Below are 22,248 nucleotides of genomic sequence, written 5' to 3' on the forward strand. Positions count from 1 at the left end.
GAGGAGAGGAAGGAGGGAGGAGGGAGAGAGAGAGAGAGAGAGAGCATGAAACACCAAACAACCCGTGTGAGGGAAAGGAACCCAGACGTCCGTCTTCTGCGGACAGCTCCACCACCAACACCGCGAAAGCAGCGAGCGGCACCGTCACCAAGCTGCAGAGAGGCGTGCTGCTTCACCCGGAGGCCAAAGACACATTCAGGACGGGACAATGGACGGCAAAGCAACAATCTGCTGATCGCCTGAAACTGTGGCGAGGGAGAACCTCAGGGATCTGATCTGGAGCCCGGGGGGGGAGAGAGAGTAGGTGGAGGAGAAGGTGGAGGAGTAGGTGGAGTCGTTCTCTGCTCCTCAGTAATGAACACTGACATCAGACTCAGTTATCAGTCAGAGTCGTGCTGCAAAGCTTTGATATGAGAACATTAATAACACAGACTAATGCACTGCAGGTAAATCAATACAGGTATGTGTTGGTGTGTGTGTGTGTGTGTGGTGAGAGAGAGAAAGATACTTTTCTAATTAATGCTGCAGTCGTGTTTGTTATTGATCGGAGGGGAAGACAAAGTGGCACTCTGAGTTAAAATGGATGATTGTTATAAGAACAGCAGTGGAGTGTGTGTGTGTGTGTGTGTGTGTGTGTGTGTGTGTCTTTGCCCTGTTAGCAAGCCACCAAGCGCACCCCGAGGCCTCTGCAGAGAGGAGGAGGGAGGGGGGGGGGGTTACCTGCTCTGCGAACCTGAAGCCAGAAGGATCGTTCTGACTTCCCTACAAAGTTGGTGGCTCGGCAGGTGAACTTGCCGCCGTCGCTCTCTGTCACGTTGGACAGTTTCAACTGACTGTGGGTCTCGGTCTGTTTACTGACCACACTCTGCGGAGGGAGATCGAGAGGCGCAGTGAGCTCCGGCAGCCAAACACGAGGCCCGCGGCCCGAAACCGGCCTGCTGGAGGCGCCAATATGGTCAGTAGAGGGACAGCGCTTCCCTCCAGCACCCACTAGTGGCCGCTCTGGATAACTACGTCATTTTCAGAGTTTCTGCCGTTGCCGTGGAAACGTAAAACTTTTGTGAGTGAACAGGGAGACAGCGGTGTACAGATGATCTGACTCAGTTATTGAAGCTCAACCAAGAGAAAGAAAGAAAAGAGGAGCACCGTAATGATTCACGTTAATGTCAGAATATCCTGCAGGTCTCTCTTTTCTTCCAGAACGTTCAGTCGCTGCATCCAGAGCTGCGACGAGATCCTGATGAGCTCCAGAAGCTTCAGACTGAACTGGATCAGATCCTGTCAGACGCAGCCGCTGAGAAGAAAGTGACTCCATCGCTGCAATTATCACATTTGAAGGAACATCTGGCGATCATGAGTGAGTGAAATGAGGCAAACGCAGCTGAAAGGAGGGATTCTTCTTTCTGAATAAAGCGCGAGAACGTCTCAGAACTTTTTTTAACTGGATGGAAACTCCTGAAAGACGTTACTGTCCATCGACTGAGCACAACTGTTTTAAATGGCTGTGGAGGACCAGGACCAGGACCAGGACCAGGATCAGGACCAGGACCAGGATCAGGATCAGGACCAGGACCAGCACCAGGACCAGGATCAGGACCAGGACCAGGACCAGGACCAGGACCAGAGCTTGCACACGTACACGAGGCGTTCCGGAAATCTTCTCCTCTGAGTCTGAACGCTGCCGGCTCGTCACACTCCTGTGGCTGATGCACGCTGTGTGTTGGTGGATTAAAGAAGTGTGTGTGAACACACACACACACACGCTAACAAACACACACCGCCGCTGAGTAATTAAACACACCACAGAGAAAACACACATTTTATGGATGTTTAATGAACACGGAGTGAGAGCGCCAGACGCGCCTGCCTCCCCACTCCCTCCACCCCTCCCTCCACCCTCCCTCCACCCCTCCACCCCCCCCCCCTCCTCCTCCACCCCCCAGCAGCAGGGCGAGCCGCTCGTCCTTAACTCTTTTCCAGGCATCAAAAGAAAGATTCAGGCATTTCTCCCAAAAAAGAAAATCTCCTCGACTCCTTCACATCCCATCCCTCCATCATCAGCTGTATTTAACTCTAGAGGACAGACTGGAGGGAGGGAGAGAGAGAGAGAGAGAGAGAGAGAGAGGAGAGAGAGAGAGAGAGAGAGAGAGAGAGAGGAGAGAGAGAGAGAGAGAGAGCATAAATACTGTTTCAATTATGTGGTGGATGAAAATAGAGCGTGGAGTCGCGGTCTGGCCGACAGGCTGCTTTTCCCTCCTCCTTCTTTCTTCTCCTGTTTTTCATATTTTTAGAGCTTTTAGTTTTCATCTTCTCTGTCATTAATCTGCAGTCGTTGCTCTTCCAGCTCGTCGTTAATGACCACTCTGAAGCCGTACGGATTATTTACGACCTGATTAACGTTTCATTTCTGAATCCTGACTCTCTGGATTCTTCTATTCAGGCTGAAGCCTGGATTTCATCCCGCCCCTCGGATGTAAACAGAGCTCCATTTAAATCCAGCGTTTCATTCTCACTTTGGCTGATTCGACCTGTTAACGAACTCAGGAAGTGGAGAGAGCGAAGGTCGTCCTGCTGCCTCTGCATCGAGGAGCTGAGAGAAAACACAGCTGAAAGCCAAATCAGAAGAAAATGAAATCATCTGATAATCAGTGACCGGGTCTTGTGAAGCAGAAACAGCACGAAGTGAAATATGTGAGACCAATATAACACGTGAATCATGGTGACTTGAATAGTCTGAGAACTCCAGCGATCATCTCACTGTGGAAATGGGTTTGTGTGACTCTGTTCGCTCTCCGATCAGATGAATCACGAGCGATGGATTAAATTGAGTTTGAAGGGTCTTTAGTCGAGTCTGTGGCTGAAGGCTGTTGTTCCAGCGCCGCCCGCGAGCCCCCTCCGCTCCGCCTTTTCTCATTTTCGAGTCATTGCTGCGCTTCGAGTGGAGCATCCATCGAGGCAGACGGCGGGAAGCGGCTCCTTCCTCCTCCCACTCGCCGCCGGATTGCGATCTCCAGCTCGGCGTCGCCGCTCGTCCTCGTCCTCCACTTCAGATTCAATCTCTGGCCTCGCTCTCTCCCTGCTGACGGCGCCCTTCCCGCCGCTCCACTCACTCTTTCCATGGTTTTTTTTTTCAGGCCGCTCGTCGCCCCGGCCTCTCCGACGCAGCACATCTAAGGCGGCGGCGGCGGCGGCGGCGGTGAGCGCCGCCCGCCGCCACCGCTGCAGTTAACTTAGTCCAAACCAGATGTTGGTTTTTTTCAACAGCGGCCAAACGTAAAAGCTCCTGGTTTGTTTTTTTTATTCTCCCCGCCTTCGACGGGAGTCTTCCTCTCCATGTCGGCTTCGCCTGTTTTCTCCTCCGCTCTGAAGCAGCCTGGTCATGTGACCAGACCCCTCACGATCCGACGCCTTCCCGGTGTGTTCATTCACCCGTTCATCGCCGGGGACTGGAACCCTCCTCGGACAGCAGCGGGACGAGCGCTAAGCATCGCTCACACGGCGATTCCAGTGAAAACGGAAAACCTTCGTTTGCGTTGCGAAACGTGGTCACGTGAAAGGATCGCTCAGATTCTCATCAGGATCGTGCGCTCGTCATGCAGATGGTTTGACAGTTCGATCGTCTTCGATGTTCAGATCCAGGAGATTCAGACGAGTTTCCTCCTCCGACAGAAAAGCAGCAACACGCAGCGTTCACCTCCGACCTTTCGAAGATGACCTTTAACGTGGATTTGTGCCTTTTCTCTGCCCATTATTTGTTTCTTTGTTTGTTTTGTTCTGACATTTTCCTTTTCAGGTGAACTGATGCTCGATATGTCGTTTGTTCTGTGCTGTTTGGGAGAAAACTCAATAAGCAAAGTTCAGAGACAATTAACCACCAGGGGAGCGAACGAAGAAACAAAAGAAAGACCAGACGGCGTTTCCTCAATATGTCAGACTTAAGACGGCAGCGAGGGCTCGAATCAACAATGTTCTCTGAGCGGGAAGCAGATTTTAGGATCCAGTCAGGAGAGACGGCGGCGCTAACTGTCAGTCAAACGAGCATCGTTAGCTTCACTCCCTGCAGAGGTTTACACGGGAGTGTGTGTGAAGCTGTGGGAACATGAACATCAGCCTCTGTGGGCGAAAATATGACTCCTAAAATGATAAAGATCATTTCACCTCTAAACACAGGAAACAGGAAGTACAGGTGCGTTACTCGCCACACTGACTTAAAGCGACAGCATGAAGCTAATCGCCCTGCGGACCGTCCCCTGGATGCTCCGGTCGATCCGGAGGTCCGGGCGGGTGGGACTCACCTTCAGGATGTTGACGTAGGGCACGCCGTCGGGGCCGTAGCGGCTGCCGTTGACCTCGATGTGTTTGAGCCACTGGATGTGCGGCTGGGCGTCGCTGTAGACCTTGCAGTGAAACTCCACGTCGCTGCCCACCACCACCGTCTGATTGGCCGGCAGCCCGGCCTGCAGGATGGGCCGGTGAGGCGACCGCTCTGGAGAAGACGGCGGCGAGACGAAGCCGTGAGCACGAATCCAGCAAGACGACGGGAAGGAAGCAAATCAATGCAGAAACTCGTTTTTCCCTCCCAGTTAAGAAGCTGTGGTGGCTCTGAAGCTGTGTGATTCACCCAGAAGCAGGAGCTTTACCTAAAACGTCCAGCTGGTAGGTGTGGCTGATGGTGCCGTGCTTGTTCTGCACCACGCAGGTGTAGTTCCCCCGGTCGGAGGGCACGGCGCTCTCCATCACCAGGCTGTACTGCTGGTGTCGGAGCTGCAGACGAGACAGAAACAACACCTGTAAATCACCACAGCGGGGTTCGGACGCGATAAAAGCTTCTGTCAAGATAAAGAGTCAGAAATGTCCCAAAACCGTGAAACGGGCGTCAGAGAGCGGCGGAGACACGATGCTGTTTCTGCATCGTGTCCAGATCACAGCGCAAACCTCTGGATCAATAAGAGCTGCAGCTGCAGGCTGGACACCAGCACCGACCCCGTCCTATCAGCTCAGATCCTCACCTTTTCTGCTCCAAGGAGCAACCTGAAGGCGACACGTCTGCAGCAGAGCGCCGACAACTGAGGCGGGGAAACATGAGGACGTTCTGGGTGAAAGGAACCGGGCAGGAGCTGACTGTTTCACTGCTGAGGTCCAATCAAGACCAGAAGGAGCAGAACGATGTGAGTTTAGCCCTTTTTTTTAATCGACCGACTGGAGGTAATGTGTTTGGACAGTGGAGAATTGGTCCCTGGAGAAGAAGATAAATGCTTATTTTTTTTCCAGAAACACCCCTCTTTATAAACCCGACGACTCCATGAAGTGGAAATTCATCCAAACAGTTTGCTCATCCTCTCATAATTTCAGTTTAACTGATCAGTCGGTAATTGCTGGTTTCATGAGTCCTCCTCTTCCTCTGGCTCAGTCCTCGGAAAACAGACCTTAACCAACCAAATCAGTGAATTTAGGAGCCAATCAGAGGCAGAGGAGGGATCATGAATCCTGTAGGGTTGAGTGGTGCATCATGGGGGATTAGGAAGTGGACAGGATCCTGTCTGAAAGATTCTTCTTCTCTTCAGACGAGGTTTTAGAAGGATCCATCCCCGGAGAGACGAGGGCGAAACTGTCAGAATTCAAAGCAGGTGTGGCTCAACGGCAGCGGCAGACGGATTCTAACCTGACAGACTGAGGAGGAAGAGGAGGAGGAGGAGGAGAAGAGGAGGAGGAGGAGAAGAGAGGAGGAGGAGAAGAAGAGGAGGAGGAAGAGGAGGAGGAGGAGGAGAGGAGGAGTGGAAGGAGGAGGAGGAGGAGGAGGAGGAGGAGGAGGAGGAGGAAGAGGAGGGGAGGAAGAGGAGGAGGAGGAGGAGGAGGAGAGGAGGAGGGAGGGAGGAGGAGGAGGAGGAGGAGGGGCAGCAGTGAGTCGGCACAGCGAGGTGAGAACAGAGAAGCAGAAGTGTCGTCGTTCCGGGAGGGAAAACCTCCAGTTTTAAGTGGAAACGTTGCAGCAGACGCTGCGGACTGAACTCCTGCAGAACGGTCAGTTACCGGCGGGGCGCGGCGGCGGCGGCGGCGGCGAGGATGACGTCAACAAAGAGGCTTTTCTCACCCTGGAACACTTCACATCACTGCACAGGAAAAATGTGCCAAAGCCGAGTTTCACCAACATTTAACCCCAACAAGGCATCTGGGCGAGCGGCCAGCCGTGGACACGCACGCACGCACACACACACACACACACACACACACAACACCACACACATCATAATACAGTATATAAATTACACACACGTATACACGTTGGTCACACACTCCTCCTCCTCCTCCTGCGTCTCACACACTCACACACTGCCTGACTCTGTGTTTTGGAGACGTTGGTGGAAAATCCTGCCGGAGTGTAAATATTATGCCTGCGTGTCGGCGAGTTCGTGGAAACAGAGCAGGCGGCGCTCTGCGCTGGCAGGGCGGCCGGCTCCGCCCCGTCTGCCCTCCCAGTCAGACCCCCGTCAATGGCGGCTCTCATGGCGGATGAGTGACGCCTTGTGCTGCGGCGGCGGTGGCCGAGCTGAACCCGGGGGGGGGGGCCACGAGGTGGTAAAATATGAGCTGGGATGATGATTTGCGAGGCCAAGACCACCAACAGAACAAGAACCAGACTGTAATCAAAGCTATGGCTCCGTTCTGGTTTTCGTTTCATAAAAAGACTTTGAGGCGACGGAGAATCCTGGGAAAGAACGTTCGCACACTCCTGCTCTGCACTTTCACAAAGCTTTCACTTTTCTGAAAGTTGTTCTTACTTTGCAAAGGTTTGCACTGAACTGGAGATATTCATGTTTCCATTCGTCACTGAAACGCAACTGACTGCGTCTCCATGGAAACAGGGAAAAACGCAACTTTTCAGCTACTGCACATGTTCAGTCCACGGACAAGAACAGTGTTTTCCGAAAGACTCCAGGTCCAGGTTTTATCCTGGTCCTGGTCCCTATTCTGCTGGACTTCATAGTTTTAGAGAGAACACGCTAATACTGCAGAAAAGGTTCGCCCAAATACACGATGTCAACACCAAATTAAGAGAATCGCTCTTAAAACTGATTAAATTATCTGTCCATGCAGCAAGACAATTTTACTTAAAAAGAGAATCTTGATATAAGAATTTTAAATGAACAAATAAGTCTCTATCTTAAATTGATCTTAAATCAAGTGAGATGAGACATTTTGACTGAAAACAAGACTGATCAACTTGGCAAAATTTTGAATTTTTGTAGTTTTTGCAGAGTACATATCTTGTTTCCACGGAAACGGACATCATTTTCAAAAACTCTGTACTGTAATTGCAAAAACTTTCCTGAAACAAAAAAAGCCAAAACGAAGCGTCTCCAGTAGAAACGCCGTCATGTAAACAGGCTCTGAATGTCAGCAGTCTGAACGCGGTCGCATGCCGTGTTGCACATTTATCAATATCAGGCGCAATAAGAACACGATGAAACACCGAGCATCAGAAACGAGGTTCCAGCTGAGGGAGAGAAACTCGCTGGCCCGGTCAGCCCCGGTCAGCCCGGTCAGCCCCGGTGGATGAACGCGGTGCAGAAGACGGACGGACGTTTCCACCTCAGTCGTCACGCCGCCGCTCTTCCACACCCACACACACTCGCTGCCCGTTGTGTGGAAATGATAACTTTGAGTGTTTTCCCGGAGCCTCCTCCCGCGCTGCTCTTAATTAATTCCTGTGTACGTGGCGCCCGGCTTGGCGGCGTGACTCTGGCTAACCTCTGCCGACGCGGCGGCTCGAGTCCCCAAACGTGATAATCCCATCCATTCCAATCACGCCAGATTCCAGGCAGAATTAAACTATTAAGCGGCTTAGGTGAGAGTCATACGAGGGTTTTAAAGGTTTTAGGGCTTGGATGTCCGGGCCTCCGCAGGCCCTGGGAATGGACCGGCGCTTCCACGCTGTAAAATGTGTGTGACGGAGGCGTGAGACCAGCGAGCGGCCGGCGAGGAGGAGGCCGGAGTGTGTTTGCTGGCGGGGAAACGTCTCCAGACAATGTAATTGAGTTATTTTAGGATATTTCTGTGTTTTGCACAGCTTGCCATGGAAAACAGTGATGCTAGCTCATTTTGTTGGCAGAAGGCGCATTTCGCTGTGAACTCCCACCGCAGGCTCAAACGACTCCGGCAGCCATTTCTTGCAGCGGAGCAGTCGTCTGAGAAAACACAGGAAGCGGCGTTCCCTTTATAGAGCAAAGCCTCCGTCTTCTCCTCGCAAAATGGCCCTGTCAGAACCGGCGGGGCCAGTTAGCAGGATTTATGAGATGTCGGGGCGGACCGGCGGCCCGGATCCGGGCTACCGTCGATCTGACATGCAGAGGAGGCGGGAAACTGAGAGACGCCGCTTCCAACGCCGGAAACGACGGCCTGCGTTGGCTCTGCGTCAACGGCGAGGAGAAGACGACGAAAACCTGAACGTGCCAGAGTTCAAAACTCAAACAAATAGGATAATCTGTCTTCTGATACCCACTGCGTGTTGGATAAGAGGACAGAGGGGAGAAACACAAGGAGCGTTTCAGGGCTGAATTTAAAAGGAGGCCAAAACAATCTTGCAAAGTGTAGAAATTCCTCCGCGGCCCACAGAGACTCGCAATCCGGACTGGAAAAACAAGGATTTAAACTGCTTAAAGTCTTAAAAAGTAGCCGTGTGGAGCCAGTTTAAGCGCCGGGCGCTGGAAACACGTCAAAACAGGGATTGAAAAATCAGCTAAATGCGGAGCGAAGCACAATTACATTGTCGACCTCGGTCCCGCTGGTGTTCAGAACACACACAAAGAGGCGGCTTGAATGGGAGCGCCGCACACGCCCACCTCCATCTGACGGCTCAATACAGCGCCGAACTTTGACCTCCGGGCCCCGCCCTCCGGAGGGCGCCTCGCCGCAGCGGTCCGGGGCGGCGGACAGAGCCTCGACACGTCGCTCTGCTGGAATCTGATTTCCTTTGTGCCAATGAGCCACAAAGCCGATTGATCGACCCGTTTAGCTCCGACAAACGCGCCGTTTAGTTCTCTGTGTTGCATTTCAATTGGCAAACAAAGTCCCGGCATGACGGAACCGGGGAGGCTCCAGGGCGCCGCCGATTGACTTTTGGACACGGATCTATGGGACTGTCAAATAATGACACTGAGAGGCTGAAGAAAGCCCAAAAAGACATTCACGGCTGGCACTGCGCTCATCATCAGGATCAAACTGCTTACAGACGTGTAAACAGTCACCCAGTTTTAATCCCACGAATCAACATGACAGTGAGGCAGTTTTATCAAGTTATTTAAGGAGGAAGACGCTCTAATACCTGGAAGTACAAGAGCAAATGAGGAGAACCAGCAACAAGCAGAACGTTCTTCAAACTGCATGCTAATGCTAATCACGATTACTGGCTGGATGCTAATGTACCGTGTCTGGATGGTGCTGATGCTAATGCTAATGCTAACTGCTGGATAAAAGACAGAAACAGCACTGAATCTGTAACAGTCACTAATTCCTGACAGAAGTAGTCTGATTACTCAGAGGGAGGAATTCAGTCTGTTTCCGTCACTAAAACTTGTTTTCTCACTTTTCCTGATGTTGAAACTCCAAACAGACTCAGTTTCATCCTCAGTTCTTTCAGAAACTTTCCAGATAAAGTGAGTTGACAACTTTGTTCGTCACACAGAGAAAGTCTGAAGAACAGTCGTGACTCTGCTGAGAAAAAAGAAAGTCTTTAAATCTGTGAAATCCTCCGCAGCGACTTCTTCAAGCCGCTGATGAGAGCGGCGAGGGAGATGACGAAACCGCTCGTTAAAAAGGCCCGCTTTGAGGAAGAAAGGCACAGGGCCGCGCACGCCGCCGGTAATGGACCTGAGCGGCCGCCGATCTGAGCGGCGGGCGGCGTCCGATCCGCTCCAGCAGCCGCCGCGCGCTCAGGAGGCATTCACAGCAGATTGACCACAGCTGTCAGCTCCGGGCCGCCGCCGCGGGATGGAGTCCTCCGGAGGCCATTGTCAGGCTGTCAGGACGCATCTGCGCCCCCGACCCCCCGACCGACCCCCCGACCCCGACACATCTACCCATCACGGCGACATCCGAACTGTCAGCGGGACGACGACGAATCAATCCAAGTTCATGGAGACTCGTGTTCGACGAACAAAGAAGCGGTTTCATCCTGGGAAAGACTCCCTGGAAAATTCCAACATTTTGACATGAATGTCCCAAATCGGTCTGAAGGTGAATTAACCGGACTAAATCCATTCTCAGACAGACAAGGAAGTCACTCCAGCCTCAGTCCATCACTCCTTACGGTAACTCTCACCTGGCCGACAGAGGAATCTCACACCGCTGTGCTGCTCCGCTCCGTTTTCTGGACAGCACTCTTACGCTATCATCCTAACCATATTATTCTCCCAGCATTCCTCGTTTTTCTCTTGTCCGCTCAGCACATGCTCATATCTTTCGTTCAGCAATATTTTTCTCATGTTCTTAATTTCACTCTTTTGGCTGAACTCTTGTATAGTATATATATATATATAATATATATATATATATATATCTATATATTATATATATATATATATATATATATATATATATATATTATATATATATATATATATATATATATATATGTATGTATATATTATTTGTGATGCTGTTGTAACACCAGAATTCCCCAGTTTGGGACTATTAAAGTAAGACCTGCCCTCTTCTGTACATGCATGTTGAGCCAGGCAGAAGCGGCGCCGGTCCTGCAGACCAGGCCTCCGTTTCACTTCACCTGCAGGACTTAGCTTTCTGATCGTGTCATGTTTACACAAACTGCGATTACCGCGCCTGGATTCAATTCAGCCGGCGACAACAACAACACTGCGTGGGAGCATTTCTGCTTTCTTCTGCATGTTTTTCTGCCTCAAACCAAAAAAAAAAAAAAAAAGAAAAAGAAAAAGAAAACCCACTCATGCATTCTTATTGTTTCCTGCAGCGTCGGCGGCCGAGGAGCGACTCTAAACAGAGCGAGATGGCGGTTAGCGTGAGCGGGCGGGGGGCCGAGCGGCTCCTCTCTGCGTCTGACTGACGTGAATCGGGTCCAGAAACTCGCCGCCGTGGAGGAACGCTGAGCGGATACAACCCCGCTCGGCACATCAGTCAAGCTAATTGAAGATAATGAGGCGAGACTTTCACAGCAAATATCTTTGGGGCGAAATGAGGCCTTACTGAAAGGATTCTCACAGCTGCTCCTCGCTACGTCCACAGAATCTTTAAATATTCAGATTTATTCAATTTATTTCCAATTAACTGGCCTTCCGAGCGCGAGCGCGGAGTCTCAGAGCTGAAGGTCTCAACTGGAACCAGGCTCACTCTCAGCCTCTGTAATTCGGTTTTTCACATTTTCACTTTGATCGGAACATTTAGAACACTTAATGTGTATTTTTCCTCAGGTTGGTGAAATATTTTCAATGTTAAAATCTCAAATCTGCCTTCAGATCTGCTTCAAAGCAAATGAGTTCTGCAGATTTGAGTCTGTTGAAGTCGATTTCTGCCTCAAAGCTGATTTTTTTCCTGCTTGAATCAAATTAAGCTTTATTTAAGGACAGTTTTCTTCTGCGCTGAGCCGATATCTCTACAGGTTGTGTATTTCTTGCAGTGTGCGGGGCATAGGGTTTGACCTCTGACCCCGCTGAAGCCGGGCCGGGTCACAGACGTGTCCGTCAGTCCTCGGTGGAGGTCGACCTCCCCGTCACCTCCCCGAAGGCCGACAGCGGCGGCGGGATGAATGGAGGTCAGGACGGCTCGGGGGGAGGAGGGGGCGGGGCCGGGGGAGCAGGGGGCGGGGCCGGGGAGGAGGGGGGACTGATGAAGACGTGAGAACCAACAACTCAATAAGCACCGATCGCTGAGGAACTGGCACACGGTGAAACCACGCCATCAAATCAAATCACTTCTATGAATCCATGAAACCTGCAGAAGCCTGAATGAAAATAAACCACTAAATAAATGGTGGAATAAAATAAACCAAAATAAAGGCTGATTGCATGTGAAAAGCAGACGGAGAGATGAAAACTTTGTTCCTTTTTTCTTGGTTTATCTGTCTTACAGTTTTTGATGAGGATCAGTTCAAATCAGTGAAGGAAAGACTAATAAAATTCCCCAGAAATTAAAAAAAAAATATTTGAAGAAATGAAACCTGGACAGGGAAATAAATAATAAATACTAAACTATTTATACTGTTTTCTGAGTGTAAGAAAACAGTAAGTAATAACAGGAATTGTTGCCATTTTCTAAAAGAAGAACTAATGAAATTAATTCTAAATTAAACAAAAGAAACAGAAAAAAGTGTCAAAAATTTTAAATGAAAAATATGAAGAGAAGATCGAAAGATGAAATCAAACATAATAAATTCCAACTAAAACCCAGTTTAACTCTTCGCTTCCCACTTCTAGATTTCTGATTTCACAAACAGCAACGCTCCGAGAACCAAGAACCGAGAACCGAGAACCGACGTGGAGTCAGGAAGAGCCTGATTACCGCCACATTAACGTCTTAATCCAGAAAAACAGCCTTTAAGTGGACGGCGGTGAGTCACGGCGAGCCGGGCGGATTTGATTGAGGGAGAAGTGGCAGGTTAGGAAAGTGTGTGTGTGGTGTGTGTGTGTGTGTGTGTGTGAGAGAGAGCACTCTGCAGCAGTTTGGGATTCATTCACCACTGAAATCCTTCATGCAGACTGGAGTGCTAAGAGCTGCTGTCAGAGGGGGGTGATGGGGGGGGGGGGGGGGGCACTTCAGTGCACACTGCAGCGTCCTGAGGCTGCTGACAGGTGTGTGGTGTGTGTGTGTGTTGTGTGTGTGTGTGTGTGTGGCAGGGTGGGGATGGAGGAGGGAGACAACTGCTGTTGGTCTGCTGGGAGCAGATGTTGCAGATCTCTGTAAACTGTTAATAGCTGCAGGATCTCATTACATTTAACCCTTTAAAGGCCAAACCTCTCTCACAACTCAGTGTGTGTGTGTGGTGTGTGTGTGTGTGTAGTGGGAGCAGCTTCAGCGCCACAAAGCTCCTCCAGTGCAAAATTCTCATGTTTCCAACAGGAAGCTGCACTGAGGTGAGATTTCTGCAGCGGTTCACATGAAGCTGGGGTTTTGTTCAAAGCTCATTTTGAATCTGCAGAGCAGGAATTCACTCCGTCAGGGTTACGGTCATTAGAGTCTTCAGCACTTTGAGCACGTTGAGATCACGATACGGCTCTGCAGTGCGGTTCTTCTCAGAACTGCAGTTCGATCAGGCATCAGCGCAGCTCCACTGCTCCTCATGTTGTTTGGAAAACAGAAACAGAACGGGAGTAACTGTTGGCGGGGCGGCTGTGTGCTCAGTGGAGAGAGCGGTCGTCTCACAGTCTGTATGTCGAAGTGTCCTTGAACCCAAATTGCCCCCCGTGGACGGAGCGCCTTGCATGCAGCCGCCTGCTGTGTGAATGTGTGTGTGAATGGGTGAATGTGACCATGCAGTGTAAAGCGCTTTGGGCTCTTCAGGCCTGAAGGAGGAAGGAGGAGAGTCCTGCTTCTTTAAGTCCGTCTGAAGAGCAAGCGGAGGCAGCAGCAGCGGTGGCGGCGGCGGCGGCGGCGGGGCGGCGGCGGCGGCGGTCCCGTCAGCGCCGGACTGCAGCGCAGCGGCGCTCTGATTTCAGCTCCACCTCTAAATTTAACCCAGGAGCCGCGCCGCCTTTATTTATCGTGAGGAGATTCACGGAGCGCCACACACTTTCAACACTTTCCCCGCGGAGAGGAACCGACAGCGGGCTGCGTGGGCAGGCCGTGCCCAGAGGCACTGCGGCAGCAGCAGCCTGTGCATCTCACCTTGATGCCGCCCATCCTCTGCTCTCCCTTGAACTCCTTGCCGTTCTTCAGCCAGTGGATGCTGGGCGTGGGGCTCCCGGCGGCGGCGCAGCGGAACTTGACGGTGTTGGCGGCGGGAACGGCCAGCAGCTTCTTGTCCATCCGGTCGGGACGCGTCCAGTACGGCGCTTCTGCCGGCGAGAGACAAGAAAACTAGAGTTAAACTCAGATGTGAGAGTTTCACTGAACTTTAAAAACAACAATCTGGTTCTAATTCTTCACCGATCACATCTCTAAAGCAGAAGTGTCAAACATAAGGCCCGAGGGCCAAAACAAGCCCAAAAGAGGCTCCCAACAGACGAGAAGCTGAGAGGACGTTTCACTGGGTTCTACAGCAGAACGTTTCATTAAAACTGGATCAATGTTGGGATTAAAGTCATTCTACATAAAAGTGATTTGATTTAATGAAACGTTTGACATTTTCATGATCTCTGCAAAAAAGATTTTCTTTTCTAAAAGCCATTGAGACGAGTCTCTGTGTTGTTTTTCTCTCTTTTACATAAATGTCCAAGCTGACATGTGATGTTTGATCTGTTAATGTCTTCATCCTGAGCCTCAGTCTGCGGGATCGGCGCCGACTCGGGGAGAGACCCGGAGGACCCTCCAGGTTCGTGTTCTGCTAATGGCTGAAATGTGGCCCAGATGGGACCCGGCCGGGGCTTAAAAGCGCCTCATTTGATGAGTTATAGGAAAGTTTCCAGAACAGATGTGGAGCGACTGAAGAACCGTCCGGCGGCTCGAGAGAACCTGACGCTTCGTTTTAAACATTTAATGATCGGACATCGTCTGAACACTGAAACTGATGAGTGAAGGTTAGAATCAGCTGATTTCTATTGGCTGAGGCCGCTTCAATGTTTGAGTGAAAACTTCTCGTAAACGTTTCCTTTCGTCGACCAATCAGAGCTTTAACTGTTTTTTCATTCGTTCACTTCCTGGTGAAGAGCTGACTGTGTCTAATCGGTTTTCACTGAGGCCGTTTTGTGTAAAATATAACAATCCCATAAATTATGAAAGAAAATACTGAATTTATTCTGCATAACCTGTAGATTCAGTGTAAATTCTGCTGTAATAAATCACGTAAATTTGGATTTTCTCAGCTATTTTTCACATTTCTCATCCGATGGGTTTGAAAAACTTCAAGCTGCTCCTGAAGATCCGGTCTCTGAGCCACTCCAGCCCACCCTGCGCTGTAAAACACAGTTTGACGGACGCTAAAAAGAACTCAAAACCTCAAAGGGACCAAACAAAAACTCGTCATCTTCATCTTCATCTTCAGCTCCGAGAACAAAACCAGAGTTCATCTGAGTCCTGCCAAGCCGCCGGTCTGGAAACCTGTCAGGGCGATTTATTGAGTCGTACTGAGGAGGGAGGGACAAAGAGAGCACACTGTTCCTGCTGGGTGTGTGTGTGTGTGTGTGTGTGGTGTGTGTGTGTGTGTGTGTGTGTGTTTCCTAGGACAAAAGCTGGGGAGGTGGCTGACCGGTCATCAGATGTCTCTTTTACTTTAGAAACGCAGGAGGAGAAAGACGAGCTAATTACCATCTGAATGGCGCAGTGTGTGTGTGGTGTGTGTGTGTGTGTGTGTGTGTGTGTGTGTGTGAGAATCTGTTTACACACTCACAAGGGGCTTGCTGTATCTGTGGGGACTCAGAGGGCTTCATGATGTCGGTAATGCAGCAGAGTTTTGAGGAATGATCGATATGATCAATATTTATTCAGAATCATATCCCTGATCTTGGAGTTTTCATGGAAAAAACTAAGGATTAACTCCTGTCTCACCGGGGTCTGTGCAGCGTTCTGATTGGACGGGGCGGCCGTGACGTTCTGACGTCTCTAGGAAGTAAACAGAGTTTTTCTCGTCTTCTTTATCAAGTAACTTTGAAATGTCCTCATTAAGTGCCGATCCATCCGCTCGTTTCATTTTATCCAGTTCTTCTAAAACTGCCGTTAAGAAATCGTCTCCGTACGAGTCGAAACGCAGGCCGCAGGCCGCCATCTTGGAAGATTGCATCATCACACCGGAGCAGAACGACCAGAATGAATAAAATCCGAAAAAAGTTTAATTCTTCTCTAAAGTGACCATGTAAACGCCTGCCTCCAGCAGCGAGACACCGCAGAGCGGAGCCAAAAGCACTAAATCTGTCCTCTCAGGGCTTCCGTGGTCGTGGAAAAAGCAACGCGACAATGTCTGGAGCAGAATCTGTCCTGAAGTGCCCGTTTTAGCGTCGGACCGGGGCTGAAGCGAAGAGAGGAGTCAGAGTTTGGCTCTGGATCAGATCAGGCTGCAGGAAACACAACCCAGCCAATGAGACGGGAAAGGTATGAAATCAGTGTGTGTGTGGTGAGAGAGAGAGAGAGAGAGAGAGAGAGGAGAGAGAGAGAGAGAGAGTGTTAACATGCTGCTCTCAGACAATCTCACAAAGAAACGATCAGCTTCAGATGGTTTCATCTCATCAGGTGAGCCGTCACTCACTCCTCCCAGTGTGTGTGTCTTTGATCTACACCGTTTGTGTGTGTGTGTGTGTGTGTGTGTGTGTGTGTGTGTGTGTGTGTGTGTGTTGTGTGTGTGTGGTGTGTGTGCTGTGATATTTTTCTGACACATTTTTCTTGGCTGCTACCATCAAACGTTGGCTTTTCCTTCGCAGTGTAATTACAACCAGACTGAGAGAGACGCTCAGTGATGAAAGCAAACAAGCGCCGTGTTACTGAACTGTGTTCAACAGACTGTAAACTGTGTGTGTGTGTGTGTGTGTGTGTGTGGTGGAGTGTGTCTGTCCTCTGTGTGTGTGTGTGTGTGTGTCTGTTAAAGTCTAATGGAGCACGCCGCATGCTGCTCGAGTGAGAGACTCCCCAGCTCGCAAAGACAAACACTCTCCTCATACAAATCTCTCTCACCCAAACCACACAACACACACACCACACACACCACACCACACACACACACACACACACACCACACACACACACACCTCTTCCACCTTAAAAGGAAAATGTCTGTTAAATTTCATTACTTCGCTCCTTCTGTCTCCAAACTCCGGCGGTGAGGGTCGACCCTCCGAGGAGTCTGAGCACATTGTTTTCTTGGCATGGCAATCAGCCACCACACACACAACACACCACACACACACACACACACACACACACACACACACACACACACACACACACGTTTGTACTTCTATAGTTGTGAGGACATCCATTGACATAATGCATTTCCTCGCCCCTCACCCGAGCCTCAACCATAAAAAAAAAAGCCTAACCTGAACCCTGAACCCTGAACCCTGACCCTAAACCTTAAACCCAGGGTTTCCCTCACTGCTTTATAGGCCTGGCAGGCCGCCAGGCTTTTCTTGCCCCCCGCCAGGGTAAGCGTCGCTGGTTTATTTATATAAATGTTTTTTTATGCCTCAAAACATACCAAAGACGGCATCGCTTAATCGCATCTGGTGATACGGTTGAAGGTGTGATGGCGACATCTTATGGTCGAGACGTGAACACACAGGGGTCAGAGGTCAGGTGTATTTTCATCACCTGACCCCTACAACCACGGCCTGTCTTTACCTGTCTGCACGCTAACAACTTTTACGCGACATGTCACGGAGAAAGGGTCAAAAAAACGTTGGACACTTTCTTTTTCTGAAGTCAGAGCAGCACAGGAGACGATGAGGCCGCTCGTTCACCCCCAGGCCAGAGGGGGCGCCACGGTGAGCCCACCGAGCCGCCGCGGTGCGAGTTAGCATACATGTTGTCAGACGTCGTCAGAGCAGCCTTCAGCGAGCGGCGATGGTAAACATCGAACTAGGATTTAATCCAAAATGTTTCATGTTCTATCAGAATGATTCACTGACCAAACGGAGGAACTGCGGTGCTTCTGTTTAACGAACCAGAACGAACAACGTGCTTCATCAGTCTGGGCGATTCCATTCATACACATTCTTCTACTGCTTCACACTGCACTATACATCTAACAGCAACCATGCGCCCTCTGCTGGACTGAAGGAGGTACTGCTGGACTTCTGCACTGCTGTGAACAACAAGTGTTACCGTAGCAACTGGCAATATGTAAATCTGTCAAACAGTCAATGATTTACTGCGATGCTACAGTTAGCTGACCCTAAATTTAGCGGATGGCTCTACAAGACCGAGTATGGTAAGCATGTTTGTACATATTAAAATTATTAACTATTAATAACTGTAAGCAATCTAATCATTTTTCAATAATTTTTCTTCAACTTTTCATTCAAAAGTAGACGAGGTCAGACAGTCTGGCAGGTACCTCTCCAGCCCTGAGTGCCCTGTTTTTACACCTTGATCATGTTTACACTTTTTTGATTTTTGTTGATTTATTTTACCTTTAAATGTGAACAGCAATGGCTTGTTTTAAGATTCATTAGGATTTAACTTAGGTGAAAACCATCCATCCCATCCATTTCTAACCGCTTATCCGGGGCCGGTCGCGGGGCAGCAGTCTCAGCAGGGATGCCCAGACTTCCCTGTCCCCAGACACTTCCTCCAGCTCCTCTGGGAGGATCCTGAGGCGTTCCCAGGCCAGCCGAGAGACATAGTCTCTCCAGCGTGTCCTGGGTCTTCCCCGGGGTCTCCTCCCAGGGGACATGCCCGGAACACCTCCCGAGGGAGGCGTCCAGGAGGCATCCTAAACAGATGTCCGAGCCACCTCAGCTGGTTCCTCTCGATGGAGGTAGCGGCTCTACTCCGAGCTCCTCCCTGGTGACTGAGCTCCTCACCCTATCTCTAAGGGAGCGCCCACCCTACGGAGGAAGCTCATTTCGGCCGCTTGTATCCGGGATCTTGTCCTTTCGGTCATGACCCAAAGCTCATGACCATGAGGGTGGGAACGTAGATTGACCGGTAAATCGAGAGCTTCGCCTTTCGGCTCAGCTCCTTCTTCACCACGACGGACCGATACAACGACCGCATCACTGCAGCCGCTGCACCGATCCGCCTGTCAATCTCACGCTCCATCCGTCCCCCACTCGTGAACAAGACCCCAAGATACGAACTCCTCCACTTGGGCTAGGGTCTCTCCACCAACCTGGAGGGGGCAAGCCACCTTCCTCCGGTCGAGGACCATGGCCTCGGATTTGGAGGTGCTAATCCTCATCCCTGCCGCTTCACACTCGGCTGCGAACCGCCCCAGTGCATGCTGTAGGTCCGGGTTCGATGAAGCCAACAGGACAACATCATCTGCAAAAAGCAGAGATGAAATCCTGTGGTTCCCGAACCGAACCCCTCCGGCCCCTGGCTGCACCTAGAAATTCTGTCCATGAAGATTATGAACAGAACCGGTGACAAAGGGCAGCCCTGCCGGAGTCCAACATGCACCGGGAACAGGTCCGACTTACTGCCGGCAATGCGGACCAGACTCCTACTCCGGTCATACAAAGACCGGACGCGCCCTTAACAAGGGGCCCCGGACTCCGTATTCCGGAGCACCCCCACAAGACAACCACGAGGGACACGGTCGAATGCTTCTCCAAATCCACAAAACACATGTGGACTGGTTGGGCAAACTCCCACGAACCCTCGAGCACCCTATGGAGGGTATAGAGCTGGGTCCACTGTTCCCCACGGCCGAGGAAAACCGCATTGTTCCTCCTGGAGTCGAGGTTCGACTATCGTCGTCGGATCCTCCTCTCCAGTACCCTGAATAGACTTTCCCGGGGAGGCTGAGGAGTGTAATCCCCCTATAGTTGGAGCACACCCTCCGGTCCCCCCTTTTTAAAACAGTGGGGACACCCACCCCGGTCTGCCAATCCAGAGCACCATCCCCGACAGCCACGCGATGTTGCAGAGAACGTGGTCAACCAAGACAGTCCCTGCACATCCAAGACTTAAGGTACTCAGGCCGAATCTCGTCCACACCCCGGGTTGCCCTTGCCACCGGGGAGCTTGCAACCACCTCAGTGACTTCAGCTTGGGTGATGGACGAGGTCCACCTCTGGACCGCAGCCTCTGCTTCCTCCACGGAAGAAGTGGGCGACGGGATTGAGGAGGGTCCTCGAAGTCTCCTTCCATCCGTCCAACAATATCCCCAGTTGAGGTCAGCAGCTCCCCACCTCCACTGTAAACAGTGTTGGCGGAGACCTGCTTTCCCTCCTGAGGCGCCGGACGGTTTTGCCAGAATTTCTCGAGGCCGACCGATAGTCCTCCTCCATGGCCTCCTCCCGAACTCCTCCCAGACCCGAGTTTTTGCCTCCACAACTGCTCGGGCTGCAGTTCGCTTGGCCTGCCGGTACCGTCAGCTGCTTCGGGAGTCCCATGAGCCAGCAAGGCTCGATAGGACTCCTTCTTCAGCTTGACGGCAGCCCTTACTTCCGGTGTCCACCACCGGGTTTCGGGTGGTTGCCGCCACGACAGGCACCGGAGACCTTACGACCACAGCTCCGAGCAGCTGCTTCGACAATGGAGGTGGAGAACATGGTCCACTCGGACTCAATGTCCCCAGCCTCCCTCGGGACATGAAGAAGCTCTCCCGGAGGTGGGAGTTGAAAGCCATGCTGACATAGGGTTCCGCCAGACGTTCCCAGCAGACCCTCACAACACGTTTGGGTCTGCCAAGTCTGTCGGTTTCCTCTTCCGCCAGCGAATCCAACTCACCACCAGGTGCGTGATCGGATCGACAGCTCTGCCCCTCTCTTCACCCGAGTGTCCAAAACACGCGGCCGGAGGTCAGATGACACGACAACAAGTCGTCATCTACCTCCGACCTAGGGTGTCCTGGTGCCAAGTGCACTTATGACACCCATGTGCTCGAACATGGTGTTCGTTATGGACAAACTGTGACAGCACAGAAGTCCAATAACAGAACACCACTCGGGTTCAGATCGGGGAGGCCGTGCGATCCAATCACCCCCCCTTCCAGGTCTCACTGTCGCTGCCCACGTGGGCGTTGAAGTCCCCCAGTAGAACAATGGAGTCCCCAGTCGGAGCACTGTCCAGCACCCCTCCCAGGGACTCCAAGAAGGCCGGGTACTCTGCACTGCTGTTTGGCCCGTAAGCCGAGACAACAGTGAGGCACCTATCCCCGACCCGAAGGCGCAGGGATGCAACCCTCTCGTTCACCTGGGGTGAACTCCAACACATGGCGGCTGAGCTGTGGGGCTACAAGCAAACCCACACCAGCCCGCCGCCTCTCACTGCGGGCAACGCCAGAGAAGTGGAGAGTCCAGCCCTTCTCGAGAGGTTGGGTTCCAGAGCCAGGCTATGTGTGGAGGTGAGCCCGACTATATCTAGCCGGTACCTCTCAACCTCCCTCACAAGCTCGGGCTCCTTCCCCGCCAACGAGGTGACATTCCATGTCCCTAGAGCCAGTCTCTGTGTCCGGGGATCGGGTCGCCGGGCACCCTGCCGTCGGCTGCCACCCAATCCACACTGCACCCGGCCCCTACGGTTCCCTCGGTGGGTGGTGAGCCCACCGGAGTTAGGTGAAAACATTTGGTATTATTTATTTTAATTGTATTTTTGTGTTTGTTAAAACTTTATTTTAATTAAGATTGTGCCTTTTTATGTAAGACCTCTGTATTTAAGTAATGTTAATAATGCTGACAATAACACAAATAGTCTTAAATTTCAAAATTTCTGTCAACTTTTAACTTTTATTATTTATTTATTATTTTTCATAAACACGGTGGGCCTCTCTAGCAGTCCGACCACCAGGCTTAGCAAGTTTTTTGGGGGAAACCCTGCTAAGCCTAAACCTGACCTAAACCTAGTTCTAACCCTATCCACACCCTAAACCTGACCTAAACCTAACCTAAACCAAACCCTAACCCAAAGACCAAGTGTTATGGTGCGTTCACACCGGACGCGTCGCGGGCGTCGTCGACGCTCGGGACGCCTCGAAGCTGACGCTTGTGACGCTTCAAGCAGGACGCTGACAACAGGTGGTCACAAAGCTCACGACGCTCGCGACGCTTTCGACACGCGTCAGTTTATTGGCGCGCGGGAGGCTGATTTCTGTTTTCCAGCGATGGCGGTCGCATCAGGAGAGCGGCTCGGCTTTATTTGTTAATAAAGCTAGACCGCGTCGTCGTCGGGCCCATGGGCGTCGTCTCTGGGTTCATCCCATTATTCAGAGGCGTTTCTGAATTTGGGGAGTTTTCACCATTTGCCTCCAGGAGCTGCGTGAGGATGAGGGTCGCTTCCAGGGCTACTTTCGTCTCTCCCGGGCCCAGTTTGACGACATGCTGGCCCCAGTGTTGCCAACTCCCCAGTAAGAACAGTCGCTATTGGCTGGTCTGCTCCTCTCTGCTCTGACTGCAGCAGGGGGCGCTGCTGAGACTGACCGCTGTGAGTGCTTTGGGAGGGGAGGGGCTCACGCAGCACCCGCTGCTCATG

General features: G+C 51.3%; 1 protein-coding gene across 1 annotated transcript in view; it reads right to left on the minus strand.

Annotated features, from left to right (window-relative positions):
* The window catches only part of fgfr3 (fibroblast growth factor receptor 3), a 74,892-nt gene that overhangs the window by 13,049 nt on the left and 39,595 nt on the right, over positions 1-22,248 (minus strand). The window contains 3 exon segments of the mRNA XM_030116672.1: positions 4,296-4,486; positions 4,641-4,764; positions 13,852-14,021. Coding sequence (XP_029972532.1) covers positions 4,296-4,486; positions 4,641-4,764; positions 13,852-14,021 — 485 coding nt within the window.

This window comes from Salarias fasciatus, chromosome 19, assembly GCF_902148845.1.
Source record: "Salarias fasciatus chromosome 19, fSalaFa1.1, whole genome shotgun sequence".
NCBI lineage: Eukaryota > Metazoa > Chordata > Actinopteri > Blenniiformes > Blenniidae > Salarias > Salarias fasciatus.